The 20,519-nt window shown below is 39.5% G+C and overlaps 2 protein-coding genes across 4 annotated transcripts; one reads left to right on the forward strand and one right to left on the reverse strand.

The window, feature by feature from the left end:
- Positions 1-1,627: 1,627 nt before the first annotated feature.
- bmper (BMP binding endothelial regulator) lies at positions 1,628-13,312 on the forward strand. The gene is made up of 14 exons (XM_043260688.1): positions 1,628-2,433; positions 3,005-3,090; positions 4,037-4,136; positions 4,640-4,722; positions 4,921-5,011; positions 5,267-5,349; positions 6,912-7,011; positions 8,056-8,300; positions 8,401-8,505; positions 9,085-9,130; positions 9,283-9,609; positions 11,244-11,580; positions 11,826-11,956; positions 12,292-13,312. Exons 1-14 carry the CDS (start codon positions 2,343-2,345, stop codon positions 12,471-12,473), a joined length of 2,007 nt encoding a protein of 668 aa, XP_043116623.1. The 5' UTR covers positions 1,628-2,342; the 3' UTR covers positions 12,474-13,312.
- Positions 13,313-13,791: 479 nt separating this feature from the next.
- On the reverse strand, positions 13,792-19,952 carry si:ch73-341k19.1. Of its 3 annotated transcripts, none has more exons than XM_043260684.1 (7): positions 19,745-19,952; positions 18,620-18,788; positions 18,229-18,518; positions 15,939-16,107; positions 15,478-15,785; positions 15,061-15,229; positions 13,792-14,872 (listed from the first exon to the last, which is right to left on the reverse strand). In XM_043260684.1, exons 1-7 carry the CDS (start codon positions 19,757-19,759, stop codon positions 13,896-13,898), a joined length of 2,097 nt encoding a protein of 698 aa, XP_043116619.1. In that variant the 5' UTR covers positions 19,760-19,952; the 3' UTR covers positions 13,792-13,895. The 3 variants fall into 3 exon arrangements, with proteins under 3 accessions (XP_043116619.1, XP_043116621.1, XP_043116622.1); XM_043260686.1 differs by having other exon boundaries at positions 19,919-19,940; XM_043260687.1 differs by having other exon boundaries at positions 18,229-18,513; positions 18,620-19,952.
- Positions 19,953-20,519: the final 567 nt, after the last annotated feature.

Genomic DNA, 20,519 nt, shown 5'->3' on the forward strand with positions numbered 1-20,519 from the left:
CTGAAGTGTATATCCAATGGATGCATTATAAGTCCCATGAGATGTGCAAATGGCAGTGAGGCAATGCAACCGATACCCTAGGTTCCATGACAGTGAAACACACATTCATGATATACTTTGCCCAACTTGCAAAAATCACAAAGCCCCACCCCTACACGCATAGCCCCTAGTGGGTTAAAGCAAATTGGGTAAAGTGGTTGAAAAATGGCCGCTGAAAAAAACGACTAAAAACTTAGTATTTTGGGTTAAACTAGAAACATGTAACCCATGTAAGTATCCATTTTAAGACATGCTATCTGAGTCATGCATTTAACTATCTGGACGTGAATAAAAGTGTTAGTAGGTTGGTTTTTCAGATGATTGGCTAATTATATAAAACATCTTCACGCCAACACAAATGTTAAATGCAAACGTTCTATGCAGTTTTCATGTTCAGTTCATTTCTTTATTCATACCAATGCATAAACAGCAAATGGGCTGAAAGAAAATGCTGGTTTACTCTCTGACAGTAGGTGGCGCTTACAAAAAAAAAAAAGCAGAAATCACAAAAAGTACAAATCTTATTGGCTGACCAGTGAAGTGGGGAAAAAAAAAAGATCGGGAACACGCTGGAATTATTTATCGCACCGAACGTTTGTTTTGGTGTGAACAGGCCCATACATCTAAATGATGTTTTCATTTGACTCTGAATGCAGGCGACGGCGGTTTTGTCATTTCAATAGACATAGGCCTACGTAGTCTAAAGATAATTGCACCAAAAACAACTGCTTACAGTTGCAGGCTGTGTCAAGGTAAGCTCTACGAATAGCTTTAATGCAAGCAGTGGTAGGTGTTTTCTGAAACGGATTATCAAAAACGAAAGAAGAGGAGGAGAAAATAAGGTGGGGATTTGATACTTATTAATTTGCTGAATGGATGGAGTGGGGCAGGATTTAGGGGATGCTTAATAATGTTTGGGGAAATCCGACATACGTCAACAGGGAAGTCATTTCACTAGAAAACTGACATTGAATCAGCAAAAACTGAGATCAACAAGTGTATGGAAGAGGTACAGCCGGACAAAACAGGTTGATTGTCTTATTACAACACACTGCAGATCAGATGTCTCACCGTTCGCAATATATCTTTTAAAAATAGTACCTTCGTACACCGTGTGCCATCATCTTTGTCCTATCAAGTGGCCGAGGACGGTTGATCACTCACCGTTGATAATTAAACCAATTAAAAGTAATTATTGTAATTGGATCTAAATAAGATGATTTGTCAAACCCACTGTAATTGCTTGGGCTCGGCCGAAGGGATTGTCACCAAGGTGAGTTGAATTTCCAAGACACTAGACACCAGGTTGCAAGATCTCCAGTAAAGGTGCTCTTTGGCGCTATCTAGTGACTAATATTAAAGAAATCAATCGATTCTCTTGGTGTTCAGAAACCCGTCTACCTTTAGAAGCAATTAGTCTCAGGACGTATCATTTTGTCAAACGTAAGCAGACCAGGTCTGCTTCAGCTTCGTGTCTTTAGTTATTAATCTGACCTTTGAAATGCAGACGGGACAATACTAGATACTTTGGATTTCTGAAGACACTTAGCACCTACTTCGGGTAATGGTCAATGAATGAAGTCATTGTTATTCTAAGATTGAGAATTACACGCAAAAGGCATGTTCCTATCCCGTGCCTTTATAATAGGCTGAAATTCTTGTTTGGTGAGAAAGCCACACGAGTGTGCCCACGCTGAACGCTGATATGTTGAGGTACAGATAGGGGCGGACCTCGCTGCACCTCAGCATACGGCAGATCTGCGGGATTATAAACCCACACATGCGTTTAAATAGAGAAGGGGCAGATATCTGCGTGGACTGGAGGACGGGCCAATACCGCGGGAATGTTTAACTGCAGCTCTGGAGCTGGAGGAGCACCGGCGTCGCCAGAAATGACCAGCAGTGCGCGTCCGCGCGTCTGTCAGAGAGGAACCGGAGACCAAACGAGAGCGCTCTGACCAAAGACTGGATATCTCGGTTTGGATCATGGCAGTGTCATCTCTCCACGCGCTCGTCTCCAGAAGACCCCTGGATCTTATCTGCGTTTTAAACTCTTTGTGGAGTTTGTGACCGGCAAACCTGGATCTTCGGAGAGCTGCCTCGGCGTCGACGTGTTTTCTGGACCGTTTCTGTCACGATGTTGAGCTGACGGGGCATCGCGCGCGTTTGCCGAAGATTGACTCCCTTATGACACCAATGCCCCCCTCTCTCTGGATTTTACCGAAGACCGTTTCTACAGGCTTTGGATACTCTATTTATTCATTTTTTCTCTTCCCCCCCGTGCGCCTGGAGTGAATTTTAGGATGCTGTGTCTGTCTCCTCCAGTAACCTACAACCTGTTATTCTGGTTTTTAATTCTCCAAACGCCGCGTTTAACTGCACCTTTAATCACCGGTGAGAATCATAAATAAGCAGAAATTAAATCGTGTAGACATTTCTGCATAAAACATCTAATATTTTGCATAAAATCGCTTTCATTAAGATGTGTATTCGAAAAATGCTTGTGTTGTTTTGTCACGGTGGTCGTGTAAATTGGATTAGTTGTCATTTTAAAACGCTTGAATTGCTATTATTACTTTAAAATTGAGAATTAGAGCGTTGCATTATACTAGTAGCGTTCATTTCGTATTTGAAGGTTGGTGATTTTTAGCTGTCCAGTCATGTAAATGATTATTTTACACCGTCCGTTACAATAATATTATAGCAAAAATAAAATAATTGTCAGTGTGTAGCTCGTTAGTTTTACTAGTATCACTCGGTAATCGTTTAAATACAGAGTAAAAGCGTGGCCTGCGTTCCGTTATGTTTTGTAAACTCTCCTTAAACTAAACACGAGCAGTTTGGAGAGCCTTATTCGCTCACCCTTAAGTGGTTTAGCAGGCTTTAATTGTTGTTTGTACAGTTAAATAAAATGTTTAGAGGAAATATCTCGTGTAAATGTCTTTTTTTTTCGTTTTTCGTTCAGGTACGGAGGCTAGCTGTGAAAACGAGGGAGAGGTGTTACACATCCCAAACATCACAGATAACCCCTGCATCTCCTGCGTCTGTCTGGTGAGGAAAAACCCAAGACCCTTACAACTCCCTGCGCGGGAATTCGAAATGAAATATGGTGGAATATTAGTAGTGCCGTTTGCCCATTCACACGACTGATTTTACCAGTCGTTTCTGTCGTGAGAAAGCGGTGAGGGGTCGAGGCTGGGCAGACGAGATTTTTTGTGAGCTTTCAGGATAGCGGCTTGAGTCGTATAGAATACAATTAAGATGGAGATATTTGATAAGTACAAGTGATGGCCTGTATGAAATATATACAATTTAAGATTAAGGTTAAATTTCAGGGAACGTCTTTCAACATAGGCAAAACACAAGCAGCCTTCATTCTAACATCACCAACAAGAATAGGTCTATACTCACTTCCTCTTAATAATTTACACTTCACTTCATTTCGATAGTTCAGATATTCTAATAACTAGAAGTAACTTTTTAACTACGTCAGCTACATGTTCACTAACTTTAAGAGCAGGCTGTTAGGGTACCTTTAGGGTTAGTTTATACATGCTTGTAAAGTTTGCATTGTGAATCAGCACCGGTCTGTTATGTCTGTTGCTACCCATTATGAAGAGAACGATATGAGAACATTATGTTAAGCACCAAGAGTCAAACAGTGTGCCTTTCACAAGGTTAGCGCGTGAGAGCTGATACGTTGGGTTGATGAATGTCTCGTATTGATTTTGCAGCATGTGAGTTGATGAATAGAGATCAATACAGGAAGTTTTATCTCTGAAAGACGATGCTGCTCTTCATGTACGTGCATTCGTCTGCTGTCGACGGGGATGTCGTGAACCCAACGTGATTGAATTAAGCTGATCTATCAAAAAAGCACATCACATCTCGTACTGCATTTCATGGCTCTGTCCTTGTCGCGTTGTCATCGAGTAAAACTATTACGCGCAAGTGCTGAATGATATATTGTCCTTCGAATGTTTCTGTTTATCGATAGAATCAGAAAGCAGACTGTAAGCAGGAGAAGTGTTCACCGCTGGCAGAGGACTGTGCGCTGGTGGTCAAACAGACAGGGGCCTGCTGTGAAAGATGCAAAGGTCAGAACCTCCTGAAGAACTGATCTACAAGAAATAACTTCAAATAACATCGCGTGGTTGTTATTAATTATGTGTGGTCTAACAAACATAATATATAGACTTGCTACGTTTAACGTCACTGCCACCTTATGGTTGGGAGATGCCATGACTCTTCACAGCTGAGAACTTGATGTTCTCCGTTTCGACAACATCTTATCTTCTTCTGATAATAAGTTATAAATCAATCAATCATTTGCAGATGATGTTTAGGCTATTTTTAACATAACGGCCGATTAACAGTGGTGGCTCAGATTTTCTTGTTACACTGGAAATGTTTATTTTTTTTCCCAAAGTATATAAAACGATTATCGGAGTACATTTTACCAAGAAATATGGTCCCGCTACAGTTTTTCTGCTCTAAAATATAATTTTAGTCATGTGTCAGTTGCTGTTTCGTTGTAATTACTTTGCTAGCTTCTGAGTGATTATATTATTATTATTTAATTTATTTCCTCCCTCTGCAGGTTGTCATCTCAAAGGGACGTCCTACAACAGTTCCCATCACTGGATAACCCCCGTGAAACCTTGTGTCACATACAGCTGTCAGGTGGGTCGATCGAGAATGGCTGGATGGTTTAAATGAGAACGTTTGGGGGAAATGACATTGTAATTATAATGTAGATGGAATAGTTTTTGAGTGTATATGCAGTTTCATGTAAGTTATTGTAACCACCTGCCAATATAAATCTGAACATAAACGTTAAAGGGGATTGTAAAGTTCTTCTTTTTTTTTTACTTTGGACAGGAAGGTGTCATCACTGAAGCAGAAATGAGGTGTGTCATTCACTGTAAGAATCCCAAAAACCACCCAAAGAAATGCTGCCCAACTTGCCCAGGTCAGTCATTCATATAATTACGTGTTTGTCATACAGTGCTTTATCCGTTAAAGATGTAAGTGAGAACGTGGAATCTTTATAAACAAGTCAGAATATTGTTATAATCAAAATTCTAGATATCGATGTGCACAACATGTCCTCAATAACTTTACTTCATTAAAGCACCGGCAAATGTTAGTAGTTGGCCTTAGGTGTTTGTGGATATCAGCCAGAGTCTCATTCTAGTGCTTTTTTTCATGTCTTGGATACTCACAGGCTGCATTTTCGAGGGGAATTTATATAAAGAAGACGAAGAGTTCCATCCTGAAGGGAATCCCTGTATTAAATGCATCTGCACTGTGAGTTACAAGTGTTACAAGTCACAAGAAGAAGTTCTGGCCACTCTGCTTGGAGTAGGTTGCCATTTTTCCCCAGATACGTCCTGGCCAGGGTTTCCATATTGCCTAAAATATCTAGGTTTTGGCTTTGTTTGCCTGTGCAGACCAATCGGGGCATGACATCGTTTTTTTTTTTTTTTTTAATTTCTCGAAGTACTTTGAATCCTGAAGAACATTTGGAACATTTGGTCACTCTTAACTATTCCCAACATTCAATATAATAAGAATTATAATACTATTAGGGCACAACAGGACTAAAGGCACAGCTTAAAGGGGTCACAACAAAAGCTCTTTTGCACAAAAAACAAATAAAAATGTGAAAAAAATTGAAAATGACTTATTTAAAGAGAGCTGTTTCACTACATCCTTCAGTACTGCATCCTTCATATCTCCAAAAAGCCTTTATTTTTATCATATTTATAAAAAAGGCGAACTCGGGAGGTGTGCTGTGAAGACCAACAATGGAAAAAAAATACTTGTACGAACCAGTAAGTAAAATGAAACAGCAGTGTACCCCCAGTCTGTTCTGGTCCTGTTATGATTGGCTAACGTCATTGCATAGGAAACAATATCAACGTCCCCTCAATACTGCATGTGAATGTTTTGACAACAAGATCAAAATACAGTGCGTACATAATTATCAGGCATATTGAAAACACACTTGACCAATTCCAAACCGCTATTAATTTTGTATGCACCACAGTCTTTTGAACCACAGTTTGAAGAGTTTATTTATTTCATATTATCGTATTTTCATATTAGCCCATCTCTAAAAATGATTCTGGAAGTTAAAATCTCCAGTGATACAAGAAGATGCGATGCTGTTTCAAGAGTCAATAATAACAGTGCTAACATTAACTAACATTATACATTTTAACATGTTATATTTTACACATGATGATGATTATTTCTAAAGTGGACACCCAACTTCAAACTTAAAATCAAACTGACCATCTATATCTTACGTCATGTCAATAAATGGAAAAGTCAGCCAGCTATTTATTATTTTGTTAATGTGCCTTTAGTCCCATCAGAAGAGGGGAACTTCCTACCCCTAATAATATGCTTACTCTTATATACATACCTAATATACATATTCATATATCACATACATTATCACACTGCAAAAAAAAGATTTTCTAGCTTAGAGCTAAATAATCTTATTTTAAACAGACAACAAGGTTATTTTGCTTATCCCATTGGCTGAATATTATTATTATTATTACTTAATTTTTTCTAAACGAGACTTTAATTTTTACTTGTCTAGAAAATTCTTTATTTAAGACATTTTTGATATTTTGGCCACTGCATATACATATTCTTCCAACATACAAAACTGAAAAAAAGACGTACAAGACCTTTGTGTCTCAAAATACTGTATATTAAGTCATTTCATAGAATTTAATTTGCTAAATTTGTTTTCATACTCGCTCAGTGTCCCACAGTAGCACGTATTGTTCAGTGAAATAACACAAAGATATATGCTTTGTAAAATCATGTGTGTGTGTGTGTGTGTGTTTCAGGGAGGGCAAAGCATGTGTCATAAAGTGGTGTGTCCTGTTCTGTCCTGCCCGTCTCATCTCACCCACACTCCACCTGGCCAGTGCTGTCCTAGATGTCGTGGTAAGTTTTATCCTTCTCAATATTTTAGGCCAAAAAAAAAAACCCAAGTTAATTCTTAGCAGAGGCCAAAGATATCATACACACTGAATTATAAAACTTCCATATCTTCACTTTTAATATTTGGTTCCTATGCTGCCTCTGCTTACAAATTCCACATATTTTTCAATTTGAACAGGCCACTGAAGAACATTTTACGACTCGTGCTTTAGCCAAGCTTCAATAGATTTAGATGCATACTTTGGAATGAAACTTCAGTCTATTCATCAAATACAAAGAAACCCCACTTTCATACAGTCCAAATGTTCAGTCAGGATGTTTTTCAAAAGTTCTGGTTTGTTCATATTACTCCATCCTTCTAGAACTCTAAAAGTCTATCCAAGTTAATTGTAGCGTATTCAAGTTGGCCTTTTATGTTCTTCTTGATCAAGAGTATGAAGGCCATGCTTGTTTAGTGTTCTTCTTATACTTTGCAAGTGTTTTTCCTCCTTTCATAAGCTCATCTTGCAAGTCTTTGGCAGTAAATTAAGGGGTTTTTCCCCTTGATGATACAGTATTTCTACATTGGCCTCAAAAGTTGTCCGGTACGACGCATTCAAACCTATGAGCAATGCTGCCAGCTGTGTCTCAAGGAATTTTTAGTGCCCTCCTGTAGCCATAAACTACATTTATTCTCTATAGCTCTTTTGACCGTATTTGCTACTCAGATTTATGTATTTCTAACAGCTTAAGCTGCTTGAGGTTTATAGTGTTTCCAAGGGCTCAGGCGCAATTAAATCACCATTTTGCTAAAGAGCAGTGCTGAAAAGGGGTTGAATAATTATGACAGCTGTATTACCCAATCAACAAAAAAAAAAACGTATGATATGTTGACTTTTAATATTTCATCAAACTGTTATTGAAGTGTTTCTTTTGTCTATTCTGGATGTTCAGAAAAGTTGACGCTTATACATAAGTATAGTCTCCGGAATATTTTTGATTGCAGTTGAATCTAATATGCTTTCATGAGAAATGTGAAATGACAGGGGTCTTATTTGTCTTCACCAGGTCAGAGGAGGGTGTTTGACTTGTCGCCTGGCAGCTGCCTGTTCCAAAGTGAGGTCCATGAAAACGGTACATCCATTAGCCATGACAACTGCACCACCTGCACATGTGTGGACTCTACAGTCGTGTGCAGGAAGAGATGCTCGCCACCCGGCAGCTGCCGTGGCGGTGCGTGCTGTGAAGAGTGCCAGTCTCATCTGAAGATGGAAGATGTGAAGTACTGCAGGGTGAAGAGCAAAATCTATAGGGTGAGGCGTCCAAGAACAGGGAAAATGAGCGCATGTAGAAATGCATGCATATATATCAGAGGGGAATGAGCGTATATAACATTGTCTCTTTCTGGTTTAGGACGGTGACAGATGGTCGTCCGCTAACTGTTCTCTGTGCACCTGTGTTAAGGGGAATATTGAATGTCAGCCCAAGATTTGTGTTCCTATTACCAGCTGTCCCTCAGTAAGTTTTGTTTTACAAAGCTCATAAAAGACACCTAACCACAGTTTTATGTGAAGTCGTCTGTACTTTATAGTCGCACGTTATACTTTATAGTGTGTAGATGGTGTTTTCATCGTCAAAAGGTGAACGCGACGTCTCAGAAAAAAGACCGTTTGTTCGAAAGTCAGCTTGAGAGCAAGCGAAGACGTTATTTTATAATGTGAGGTAAATGCAGTCTTTATCAACTGAAGAGAATATGTACCTCACGTATTGTGATCTATCGTGACGTTTTCTTTTTCAAACGAAACAGCTTGTGAAAATTAGTGTGCGCGTGTGATATGATTGCTTGCGCGCAGGTGTGTCTGTTTACGCCTACATGTGCGTTCCTGATATGAGTCTTATGAACAAATACCGTAGTGAGCAGCTGTCACATTTTATATGTACAAAGACTGCTCCCCAGCTGGGCATTTACATCTGGCCAAACACTCTTCGGTGGACACAGGGCCTAAATATTTGTTTCTAGTTCCACCCAGCAGGGCTGTTTGATTTTATGTCTCCTACTGTATGCAGGTCTGTCGCTCACTATACAATGTTTTTCAGAACAAGATACTCAATCGAACTGGATGCTGTCCTGTTTGCACTGATAGTAAGTTGCCTTGCTCACACGATGTTCCAGCTGTGAATTTTAACAGAATAAAACTTGAAAAATTAGCGACGAAGAGTAGCCTATTTATGATACGTTCCACGTGTGTCATCATTTCACAAACATCCTCTCTATTGCTCTTTTCGTAACCCCAGAGCCAGGTGTGTGCACCGTTTTCGGAGACCCACACTATAACACCTTCGACGGCCGCACCTTTAACTTTCAGGGCACGTGTAAATACGTGCTCACTAAGGACTGCTCCCCAGCGGCCATTTTCACAGTGCTGGTGAAGAACGATGCCCGTCGCACTCGCTCCTTCTCGTGGACCAAATCGGTGGAGCTGCACACATCAGGCCTGAGCATCAGCCTCCACCAACACCTGACCGTCCGTCAGAACGGCACACGCATCGCTCTTCCCTTCCACAGCACAGGGGTCCACATTGACCTGGACGGATACCTGCTCAAGCTCACCACCATCGCAGGTAAGGCCGGCACCAGCTATGGGATTTTCAGAGGTTCATTAACAGAGCTTTTGGAGAATCTGAGGGGTTAAATTGCAGTTGCGTCGTCGCGTTAATATCTGAGTTCTTTATTTCATTGAAAATATGCATGAACAAATGCTACCTGAAAGGATCAACAATTCTACTAATCTTCTTCTGAGTATGACAGACCTCTGACAGAAGAGAGCAAGAATTCAAGATATTTAATTTAGTCCTGGGATGAAAACGCTAAAAGAAAGTAATACTTTTAATCAGCAAGGACCATTAAAATGTCCTTTTTGAGCTTTTTATTCATTAAAGAATGGCACTGATTCGTGTCTGCTTTATGGTTGTATTAACTGCGTATTATCTAAAAAAAGTTCTGAGTAAGAAAATGGTTTCTGTAGTGTAAGAATGCAGTGCCTTGCACAATGTTGACCCTGTGGACTGGCAACGGGATTGTGATTTGATTAGCTCTCCCACGTATGACATTTATCTGCAAGCAACCTTTGCGCTAGCAGCTCAAATCAATCATTCCAACTTACACAGATAGTATAGGAGGGTTACAGTCCGCCGCACCTTTCTTTTTCAAAAGAGCATGTTCGGCCTGTTTAAAATGAACTGACAATAACTTCCAAACTAACTTTCAACTCAGCATGTTGGTTTAACTCAAGTCACATTTATTTATATAGCGCTTTATACAATGCAGATTGTTTCGACATTAATAAACAGGAAAATAATAAAGTGTCCGTGATGTAAACTGTCAGTAATGAAAAGCAACTCTCCAGAAGATAATAGAATCATTATTTGTTTGGTTCAGCGTTATTTCACTTAAGTTCAATAACTGTCAATGTTGCAAATTTGAACTCTTTTTAAGCACATTTTCAAAGTGATAATGGAACGATAGATACAATGCATTAGATAAATGGGTTTCTGTGAGGAACGTGTCCAAAGATCTTTCAAAAAACTAAAACTGTATGTTAGAGGTCTTGATTCTGGCCATCATTTATTTTCATACTTTCTTAAAAAACCCTTTTGCCCTCACTTTAGCAAGTGAGTTTTTAAATGAAGAAAAACTTTTAAATTAATTTGATTGCTGAAAGACTAGAGATTGTCAAGTCAAGTGGCTTTTTATTGTCATTTCAACTACATGTAGCTGTGCAATACATAGTGAAATGAGACAACGTTTCTCCTGGACGTGGTGCTACATAAAGTGACACACAATACAAAAAAAACTCACACGCTGAGCTAAGACAGTGTCTTAGCCACATAAAGTGCAGACTAGTGCAAACAGTAAGGAAGTAGAGTGCAAAACCCAGCGTGCAAACTAGTGCAAAGACCACAAAATACAAACAACAATAAATATGAAGTGCAAAAATGCCTATGGAACAGGAAGACCATTCAGGTGGGATTATTGAGGAGTCTGATGGCTTGTGGGAAGAAACTGTTCAGTCTGGTTGTGAGGGCCCGAATGCTCCGGTACCTCTTTCCAGCTGGCAGGAGGGTGAATAATGTGTGCGAAGGATGTGTGGAGTCCTGTGCTATTGTGTCAGGCTACGAGATATGTAATTTACTCGAATGCAGGCAAATGCAGCACGTTTCCTTTTACTTAACCATCACCTTGGCTGTGTCATCAGGACTGGAGATCACGTGGGACGGGGACAGTCTGGTGGAGGTGGTCGCAGCGCCTCATCTGAAGGGCCAGCTCTGTGGGCTGTGCGGAAACTACAACGGTCAAAGACGGGATGACTCTCTAGGAGGAGACGGCCAGATTAAGTTTGACGTGGATGAATTTGCTGAGTCCTGGCGTGTGGAGGACAATGAGGTGTGTCAGGCTCCGAACCGCAGACCCACGTCCTTCCTCTGTCCCGGCACGGTCAAAGTAAAGCTGCGTGCTCACAGAACGTGCCATAAACTCAAGTCCTGGGAGTTTCAGAAGTGCCATTCTGCTGTAGACTTTACCTCTTTCTACAAGTAGGTTTTCCATTGTGCAGTCATCATCATCGAATAAAAAATGACCTCAAATTAACTTAATAAGAGATCTAGAATTGCGCGTGTGACATTTTATTGTATTACTCTAGAATTAGCCTCAGGTCTTTAAAATATTTATTACTAAAACAATCAATTATTCCTAAATGTGTGTACCAGGATATGAGAACATTAAACTGGTGCCAGTTTTTCAACATACAATGACACTAATCTCTGTCTTTTTTTTTTAGGTCGTGTGTAACAGACATGTGTGAGTGTCCAGTACATAAGAACTGTTATTGCGAGTCATTTATAGCATACAGTCGAGCGTGTGAGAGAGAGGGCGTTCGTGTGCACTGGAGACCGGAGCTCACCTGCATGAGTAAGTCAGACCTGACTAATTGATATGGTGTTTTTATTTAATGCAATAGAGATTAATTGGCCATTGGGGGTCATTGGATGCCCATTTTCCATAATTTGTACGATTCTTTTGGGTCTATAATATACTTTGGGTAAAATTTCTTAACGGTAGTGTAAAACTCCAGTTTCTCGAATCTGTGTTGAAACGCTAGTGTCAGTCAAAAATCGTGGGATGGGCCTGGGTCTGTGTGATGTCACACAGCCTAGAATCTTAGATCGGCTTGATTTAAAAAATGTGTTTAAAGCTGACATAACCAAGTATTTTCTTCATAATTGACAACTGTTTGTTTTCTGTAGGCACACATTGCAAACACGGCGCAGTTTATGACACATGTGGGCCTGGCTGCACTAAAACCTGCAATAACTGGAACGAAATCGGACCCTGTCAAAGGCCCTGTGTGGCCGGCTGCCACTGTCCGGCCAGCCTGGTCCTGTTTGATGGCCACTGCGTTAAACCTACGTCCTGCCCCGGGCGATGACCAAAGGACTCGTATGAAAGCGGAGGGCTGCGAGAGATCCGGTCACACAGAGGGAAGGAGAACCGGGGCATGCAATGTTGCAGACGGGACCGTACAATACTCAGAAACTGAGAGAGACCCACACTGCTTCCCTCAGCAGGGAGACTTGACCACTAGTTTCCTTTGGCTTCTCTGTGGGGACTCAGGATCTCACTGTATGTGGTGAAAACCGAATCCTAAGTGCCTTACCGAATGAGCTCAGAGTTACCAAATTCCAGATGCTTTCATCATAAAAAGGACCTGAACTGGACATTAAGCGTGGGGTATATGGCATATAATAGTATTATCCATTTATTGGGTCAGCCAGTATTTAATTCACAACTGCTTGACTGAAAGGGAAACTATTTATGTATTTGTTGTTTGTTTTGTAAGTCGGGGGACTCAAATGTGACTTGTTATATAGCATTAAAGAGAAGTGTACTGTATTCGTCCAGCCAAGCTTTCACACACTGATGTGTGTATGTGTTATTATAAATGTACATTTTACTTGACCCATTAAGATACTATATATGACCAGTATAAAGCTTATATACTTTTAAAGAAAAACGTGCTTATTTCTGAAAAAGGTTTTTTTTTTAATGAAATGCAGTGACATTCGTGCATATAACTCAGGTTCAGCAATGTCTTGTGGTGATTCAGGACTGGGATACGGAATGACTTTGCAGCTATGGAAGAGGAGCCCAAGAACTAAAGCAAAGCAAAGCAAAAAAAAAAGAATATTATGTGACGCGTCAAGAATTTGGCTGGTTACATAAAAATCGGCTTGTAGGGAGTGTAAACTGATAAAAACTTTGACATTACTGACCTGCGTGTTGAGTGTTCAAGTCCTGTAGTTCGGTCGTGATCATACAAGTGTTATTGTTTGAGCTACATTAAATCTGACTAAACACACACGGGCACAGCCCTGAAAGAAAACAACATTCTTTCCACAACTCTGAAAGACGTCTGAGAGCAGGAGCGTTATCGATCAACGTAATGGAGTAGTTGACTCATGAAGTTTTTTTTCCAACAAAGATTTTGTGAGATTTTATGTTTATGTAGATTCCGATTACCACCAATTTATTGCTTTTTCAACAACTTTTGCCCCGACAGAAAATTGACGAATATATTGCAAACTTCATTTATATTGGCGCTCTTGGTAAATATGAACATAACAGGCTGTGAGTTCTTTCTTTCATTTAAAATGGACAAAAATATTATCGCCATTAAGTAAAATGACATGAAACAAATGTGGAACCAAGTATGTTCATTCATTCTTGAAAACAAAAGGGGGAATAAATGGAACGTTAATAATCGCCAATAATTTAATAATGTTCTTCCTTTTACATTCACGCTGTCTTTGTTAACTGATCGGTGGAACCACAGATTTAAAGTGGCAGTACGTTATCCCAACCAGTCGCTGGACAGCAATTGTTGGCTAGACAGATTCTCATTTTGCACCGATTCGGTTCCTTCCTCCGATTCAAGCAGGTTTTTGAAGAGCTGCTTCTTCATTTGATAGAGACACCACTTTCCGATACTCTTGTGCAGGCATGGTTTTCCCCCTTTGCCACAAGGGCAGTTCCAAGTGTTTGTCTTGGCGTCGTAATCCACCAAGACTCTGCCCAATTTACTGTAACTTGACAACTTTGGCTCATATATTGATATATAATGCATGTAATCAGGGCCTCCAATGGTAACAAGGCTAGTAAATGTGGCACCTTTGAGCTTAGCTTGATTTTGCAGCTTAAGGCATTGGTTTTTCCTTATCCGTCCGATCCATTTTCGCTCCACCATCTCAGTCAACAAACGCTCTGATAAATCCTGGCTCGGTGCGACGGCACCGGTGCAGTCTACTGAGGTTAAATGCATACACTGCGTAACCAATAATCCACTTCTTTGTGCCACGTCAACACGACTGTTGCAATTATCCATTTCACACTTAACCTTGTGGGATGAACCCCAGAATCTTTTGACCACATGGATGGGGGCGCAGGGCTCAGAAAATGATTCCAAAACAACAAATATTCCATTCTTTTTATCGACACACTGCGCTGGTAGAACTGAAGTGACGGGGTGCGCGCCTTCGCGGTGCCTTCTCTCAATGTGTTTCTTTAAATTTTTGGAATTAAGACTGAGCCCGCAGTGACGACACTGCACTGAGATTTTCCTGCTTTTCACCGTCACTGGAGGAGCTGGTAATTCCAGCGGACCGGGTGCTGGTTGCTGTACGGAAGGTGTTTCTGGAGGAGTTATGGGATGAGCGGCGCAGAGATGCCTTTTTAGGTCGCGTTTATGAAAGTACGTTTTGGGACACTTGCAGCAGTGAAAATGTCTGGCCTTTTTACCACAGCCAATGTTACAGCTGTATATAACATAATCTAAAAATAATAAATAAATGTTAGTAGACATTTCTCTGCATAATGACTTTATATATTAATATATATATATATATATATATATATATATATATATATATATATATATATATATATATATATATATATATATTAAATATTACCACAATATTATAAAACATTACCAAAAAACTGTATGCTTGCTCACTTACCTCCATATTCAACGGCTCTCAGTTTATGCCCAGCTATATGGGTCATGATTTGATGGTACTGTCTTGGCTTACATACATCAGTTGTGCAGAAAGGGCATGTGTATAAAGTAGCGTCTGCATGGCAGAGTTGTGGTTGAGGCGTTTGCCCTTTCTGCTTAACTGTGATGTGCTGAATAGACAAGAAGCACATCAGTTACACGCAAAAGCCCATACGTTTGAGTATAAAATACATTTCCTCAATGTATATTAATATGCTTCATATTTTATCTACTTACTCAAGATACGTCATTTCAATTGCGCTGTCACTATTGGTTTTACAGTTAAAGCAACAGACAGCTGCATGACCTAAATAGCTAATTACTGTTAATAAAATAATTAACAGCTTACTGTAATTCAGTTTTTTGAATTCAGACTCACCCCACGTGGAACCTGAACAGAGATGTCCTTATTCTCAATCGCTGAAGAAGCTGCTAATTCTTGTGGATCTGGTTCCGCTTGCTGCAAATCGAGGTCTTGTTTTTGAGACGCTGGTTGCTGCCGTGAAGGAGGTTCTCGTAGCGGGTGACTTACAGGTTGTGGTTCTGGAGCGCAGGTAGCTATTGGATGAGCGCTGCAAAGATGCTTTTTTATGGCACCTTTATTGATGAAAGTCTTGGGGCACTGGCAGCAGTGAAAATGTCTGGCCTTTTTTCCACAGCAAATGTTACAGCTGTATATGACAAAATCTAAAGAGATTGTATAAGCACATCAGTGACGTGGATACAAGGCTGTATTTTCATTTATTTTTTCCACTGTTCAAAACAGTTTCATTCATTTTTAATGTGTATTTCTTCTCCTCCCAAACTATTACTGAAGAAATTGCATGCCCAGAAACTCACCTGCGTATTCAACCGCTCTCAGTTTATGCCCAGCTATATGGGTCATTATTTGATGGTACTGTCTTGGTTTGCATACGTCAGTTGTGCAGAAAGGGCATGTGAATAAAGTAGCGTCTGCATGGCAGCGTCGCGGTCGAGGCTCTTGTCCTTTCTGCTTGATTGTAATGTGCTTAATAGACAAGAACTATATCAGTTACATTCAGGAGAAAATGTCTATAACTTTAAATCTGAAATATATATATATATATATATATATATATATATATATATATATATATATATATATATATATATATATACAGTCATGTGAAAAATTAGGACACCCTTTGAAAGCATGTGGTTTTATTGTAACATTTTTAATAAATGGTTATTTCATCTCAGTTTCAACAATACAGAGAGATTAAAGTAATCAAACTAAACAATGAAAACTGAAGAAAAGTCTTTTCAAGATCTTCTGTACATGTCATAAATTGGCTCAGATCTCACACAGGTACATCACACCAGGTGCACATAATTAGTAGATCGTTACTCTGCATGTTGAATGAGGCTTGCCCTATTTAAACCTCAGACATTTAGTTTGGTGTGCTCCTGACTGTTGAAGTGAGAGTGAGCACCATGGTGAGAGCAAAAGAGCTGTCAGAGGACTTCAGAAAAAAGATTGTAGCAGCCTATGAGTCTGGGAAGGGATTTAAAAAGATCTCAAAAGATTTTGAAATCAGCCATTCCACTGTCCGGAAGATAGTCTACAAGTGGAGGGCTTTCAAAACAACTGCCAACATGCCCAGGACTGGTCGCCCCAGCAAGTTCACCCCAAGAGCAGACCGCAAGATGCTAAAAGAGGTCTCCAAAACCCTAAAGTGTCATCTCGAGAACTACAGCAGGCTCTGGTTACTGTTGATGTAGAAGTACATGCCTCTACAATCAGAAAGAGACTGTACAAGTTTAACTTGCATGGGAGGTGTGCAAGGAGAAACCTTTGCTTTCCAACAGAAACATCAAGGCCAGACTGACATTTGCCAGAGATAAAGTTGACAAAGACCAGGACTTCTGGAATAATGTTCTTTGGACAGATGAGTCCAAAATTGTAAGAGCAGACATGTTTGGCGTAAACCAAACACAGCATTCCAAGAAAAGAACCTCATACCAACTGTGAAGCATGGAGGTGGAAGTGTCATGGTTTGGGGCTGCTTTGCTGCAGCAGGACCTGGTCAGCTCACCATCATAGAATCCCCATGAATTCTACTGTGTATCAGAAGGTGCTTGAAGAACATGTGAGACCATCAGTTAGAAAATTAAAGCTGAAGCGGAACTGGACCATGCAACATGACAATGACCCAAAACATACTAGTAAATCAACCAAAGATTGGCTGAAAAAGAAGAAATGGAGAGTCCTGGAATGGCCAAGTCAAAGTCCAGATTTGAATCCCATTGAGATGCTGTGGGGTGACTTGAAAAGGGCTGTCTGTGCAAGAAACCCCTCAAACATGTCACAGCTGAAAAAGTTCTGCATTGAGGAGTGGGGTAAAATTTCCTCAGACCGATGTCGGAGACTGGTAGATGGCTACAAGAACCGTCTCACTGCCGTTATTTCAGCCAAAGGAGGTAACACTCGCTATTAGGGGCAAGGGTGTCCTATCTTTTCCTCAGTTAGAATAGGCATTTTTGTAGAATGACATGTACAGAAGATCTTGAAAAGACTTTTCTTCAGTTTTTATTGTTTAGTTTGATTACTTTAATCTCTCTGTATTGTTTGAGATGAAATAACCATTTATTAAAAATGTTACAATAAAACCACATGCTTTCAAAGGGTGTCCTAATTTTTTCACATGACTGTGTGTGTATGTATATATATATATATATATATATATATATATATATATATACACACATACACATTTTTGACTACAAATCTAGCCTAGAAAGCTCTCATTATTTTTCAGTTCGATTAGAATATACCAACTGGAAGAATTATACAATTTACCATTATCTCCACAGCTAAAGTGACAAATAGCTAGAAGATCCACTAATCAGCTAGTTAAAATTTACTAATAATAGCTGGATCTACTAGCTTTTTATAATTAGCTGGGTATCTAGCAAGCAAAATCAGAGAGTTTGGTCAAAACAAACAATCCTCTTACATTTATCTATTTTTTTCAAATCACTTTATCGGCCTCACTCACAATGACAGTTGAAATAAAAAAGCTGACATTTCACTTCTTCGAGGACGCGTTGCAGTGTTTATTATTTATCCACTCGATTGTAGTTCTAATTGTTTAGAATTTAAACTCACCCTAGTGTGACACTGAACCGAAGAGACCCGCTCTCTCTCAGCTGTTGGAGGTGCTGCTTGTTGCTGTGAAGGAGTTTCTGGAGGTGGATGAGATTCTGCTCGCTGTGAAGGAGGTTCTCGTAGCGTGTGACTTACAGGTTGTGGTTCTGGAGCGCGGGTAGCTATTGGATGAGCGCTGCAAAGATGCTTTTTTATGGCGTCTTTATTCATGTAAATTTTGGGGCACTGGCAGCAGTGAAAATGTCTGGCCTTTTTATCACAGCCAATGTTACAGCTGTATATGACCTGATCTGAAACAGAGGTTTGAGCACATTTGTATTAGCACAATGTTGACCATGCATCGTGAAATATTACAACCTTATTATAAGCAAAACTATGCTCACGCACTCACCTGCGTATTCAACCGCTCTCAGTTTATGCCCAGCTATATGGGTCATTATTTGATGGTACTGTCTTGGTTTGCATACGTCAGTTGTGCAGAAAGGGCATGTGAATAAAGTAGCGTCTGCATGGCAGCGTCGCGGTCGAGGCTCTTGTCCTTTCTGCTTGATTGTAATGTGCTTAATAGACAAGAACTATATCAGTTACATTCAGGAGAAAATGTCTATAACTTTAAATCTGAAATATCTTATATATGTATACAAAGTGTCAGTCCAAAATGCATTCTCTTCAATACATATATACATGTTTTATATATGTGCTTTCAAACGATTACAATAAAAATAAAAATAACTTCATACCAAATAAAAAAAATTGTTTACATAATATATGTATGCGTGATGTCTTTAATTATTACTTTAATGCTTCAAATAACTTTTGTGGAAATGTTAGCTTAAAACATAGATGAAAAAAACACTGCATCATGACAGATACGGCCTGTAATAAAACAACCAGCATATTCTGACCTGTAATTATTGGTATGAATACTCATCATACAACATTTGTTCTATTACTGTATTTTGAATAGTTAAAAGCGTATTGCTGACTAATGGATAAAAACTAGTGGTTTGAAGGACTGTGGCCAAGATTTAAAATGGGTTCATTTGTATTTTGAGGTTGCACTGTGATCCTTTTTAATGTCATCTATCGATTATTGTTCTAAACATGCCTGACTTATTTATGAGTAAGCTGTTCTGACTGATTTATTTTTGACATACATACTGTTGCACTTGATAGATAGATAGATAGATAGATAGATAGATAGATAGATAGATAGATAGATAGATAGATAATGTATGGGGAAAAAAACATATTAAACTTGTATCGCTTGTAATTTTATTCTTTGGCCTGCATGTAAATCTAATCTAGCGAACTAGGTTGGGACTCAAGAGCTACAGTTTTAAACACAATTACAATGTGACACCTATCGTTGTCACGACGGCTAAAAAGACAAATATGTACGTGGGCTAAACAGCTAGTTAACGCAAATTATTAGAATTATATTTCACGACATTAAGGCAAGTAACCAGGCAGCTAACAAAGTATAACGTAAACGTAACAAAAACAGCCTCCTCACGATCATCATCGGCATGCTATCTGTGTCCTTGTGTCTCCCTTTTTCTGATTAAATCAAACGAATTTGTAGTTTAACGACTCTGTACGTGACTGAAACGCTCTCGTTCACTTTAGTCGTTCACTGAGACCCTTTTTGAATTCAACAACCGCCGCGTTCACTTCAACTTTCTTTTACCCTTCCTTTCCTATTTTCCTCAGTACGTCACTGATTATGCGCGAGTGCCCACTACCGGCAGCAAGGGTTGCCAGATTAGTACGAAAACCAGTCCAGTGACCCTATCTTATTTACCGTTACTATTTATGTCTTATATTATACGTTATGTTGACTGCTGTAATAAAGAAGCTTTCAGGCGCTCAAAGTGTTCCTGCAACTGCTGCTTCCTCCCAGAACTCAACTCATCTTGCAATTTTATCACGGTAGCATATAAAATAAATACTTTTTTCCCCTATACAGTCACTGAGGAATTGGCCCGAAGTGCATTTTCCTTTTGTTTTGAGACGCAGTGCTTTTGTCTAACATGTTGTAGGTGAAAAGTCATCTACCTCCCTTTAGGTGATTTTTATCCCAAATTGAATGGGAAATTACTTGGCAACCCTGCTTTGCAGAACCTGGATTTTTCTATGCAGCTGATAGTTCCTGAAGATCCTGAATCCGTTTTGTGCAACATTCTGTAGGCCTATGGTTATGCTTTAGATGTTGGAGAAAATATAAAAGGTAAAAACGTGTGATAGTGACACTATAAATATTGACTGTTTTTGCTTATGATTCCTTCAGT

Source organism: Puntigrus tetrazona, chromosome 16 (assembly GCF_018831695.1).
Source record: "Puntigrus tetrazona isolate hp1 chromosome 16, ASM1883169v1, whole genome shotgun sequence".
Lineage (NCBI taxonomy): Eukaryota > Metazoa > Chordata > Actinopteri > Cypriniformes > Cyprinidae > Puntigrus > Puntigrus tetrazona.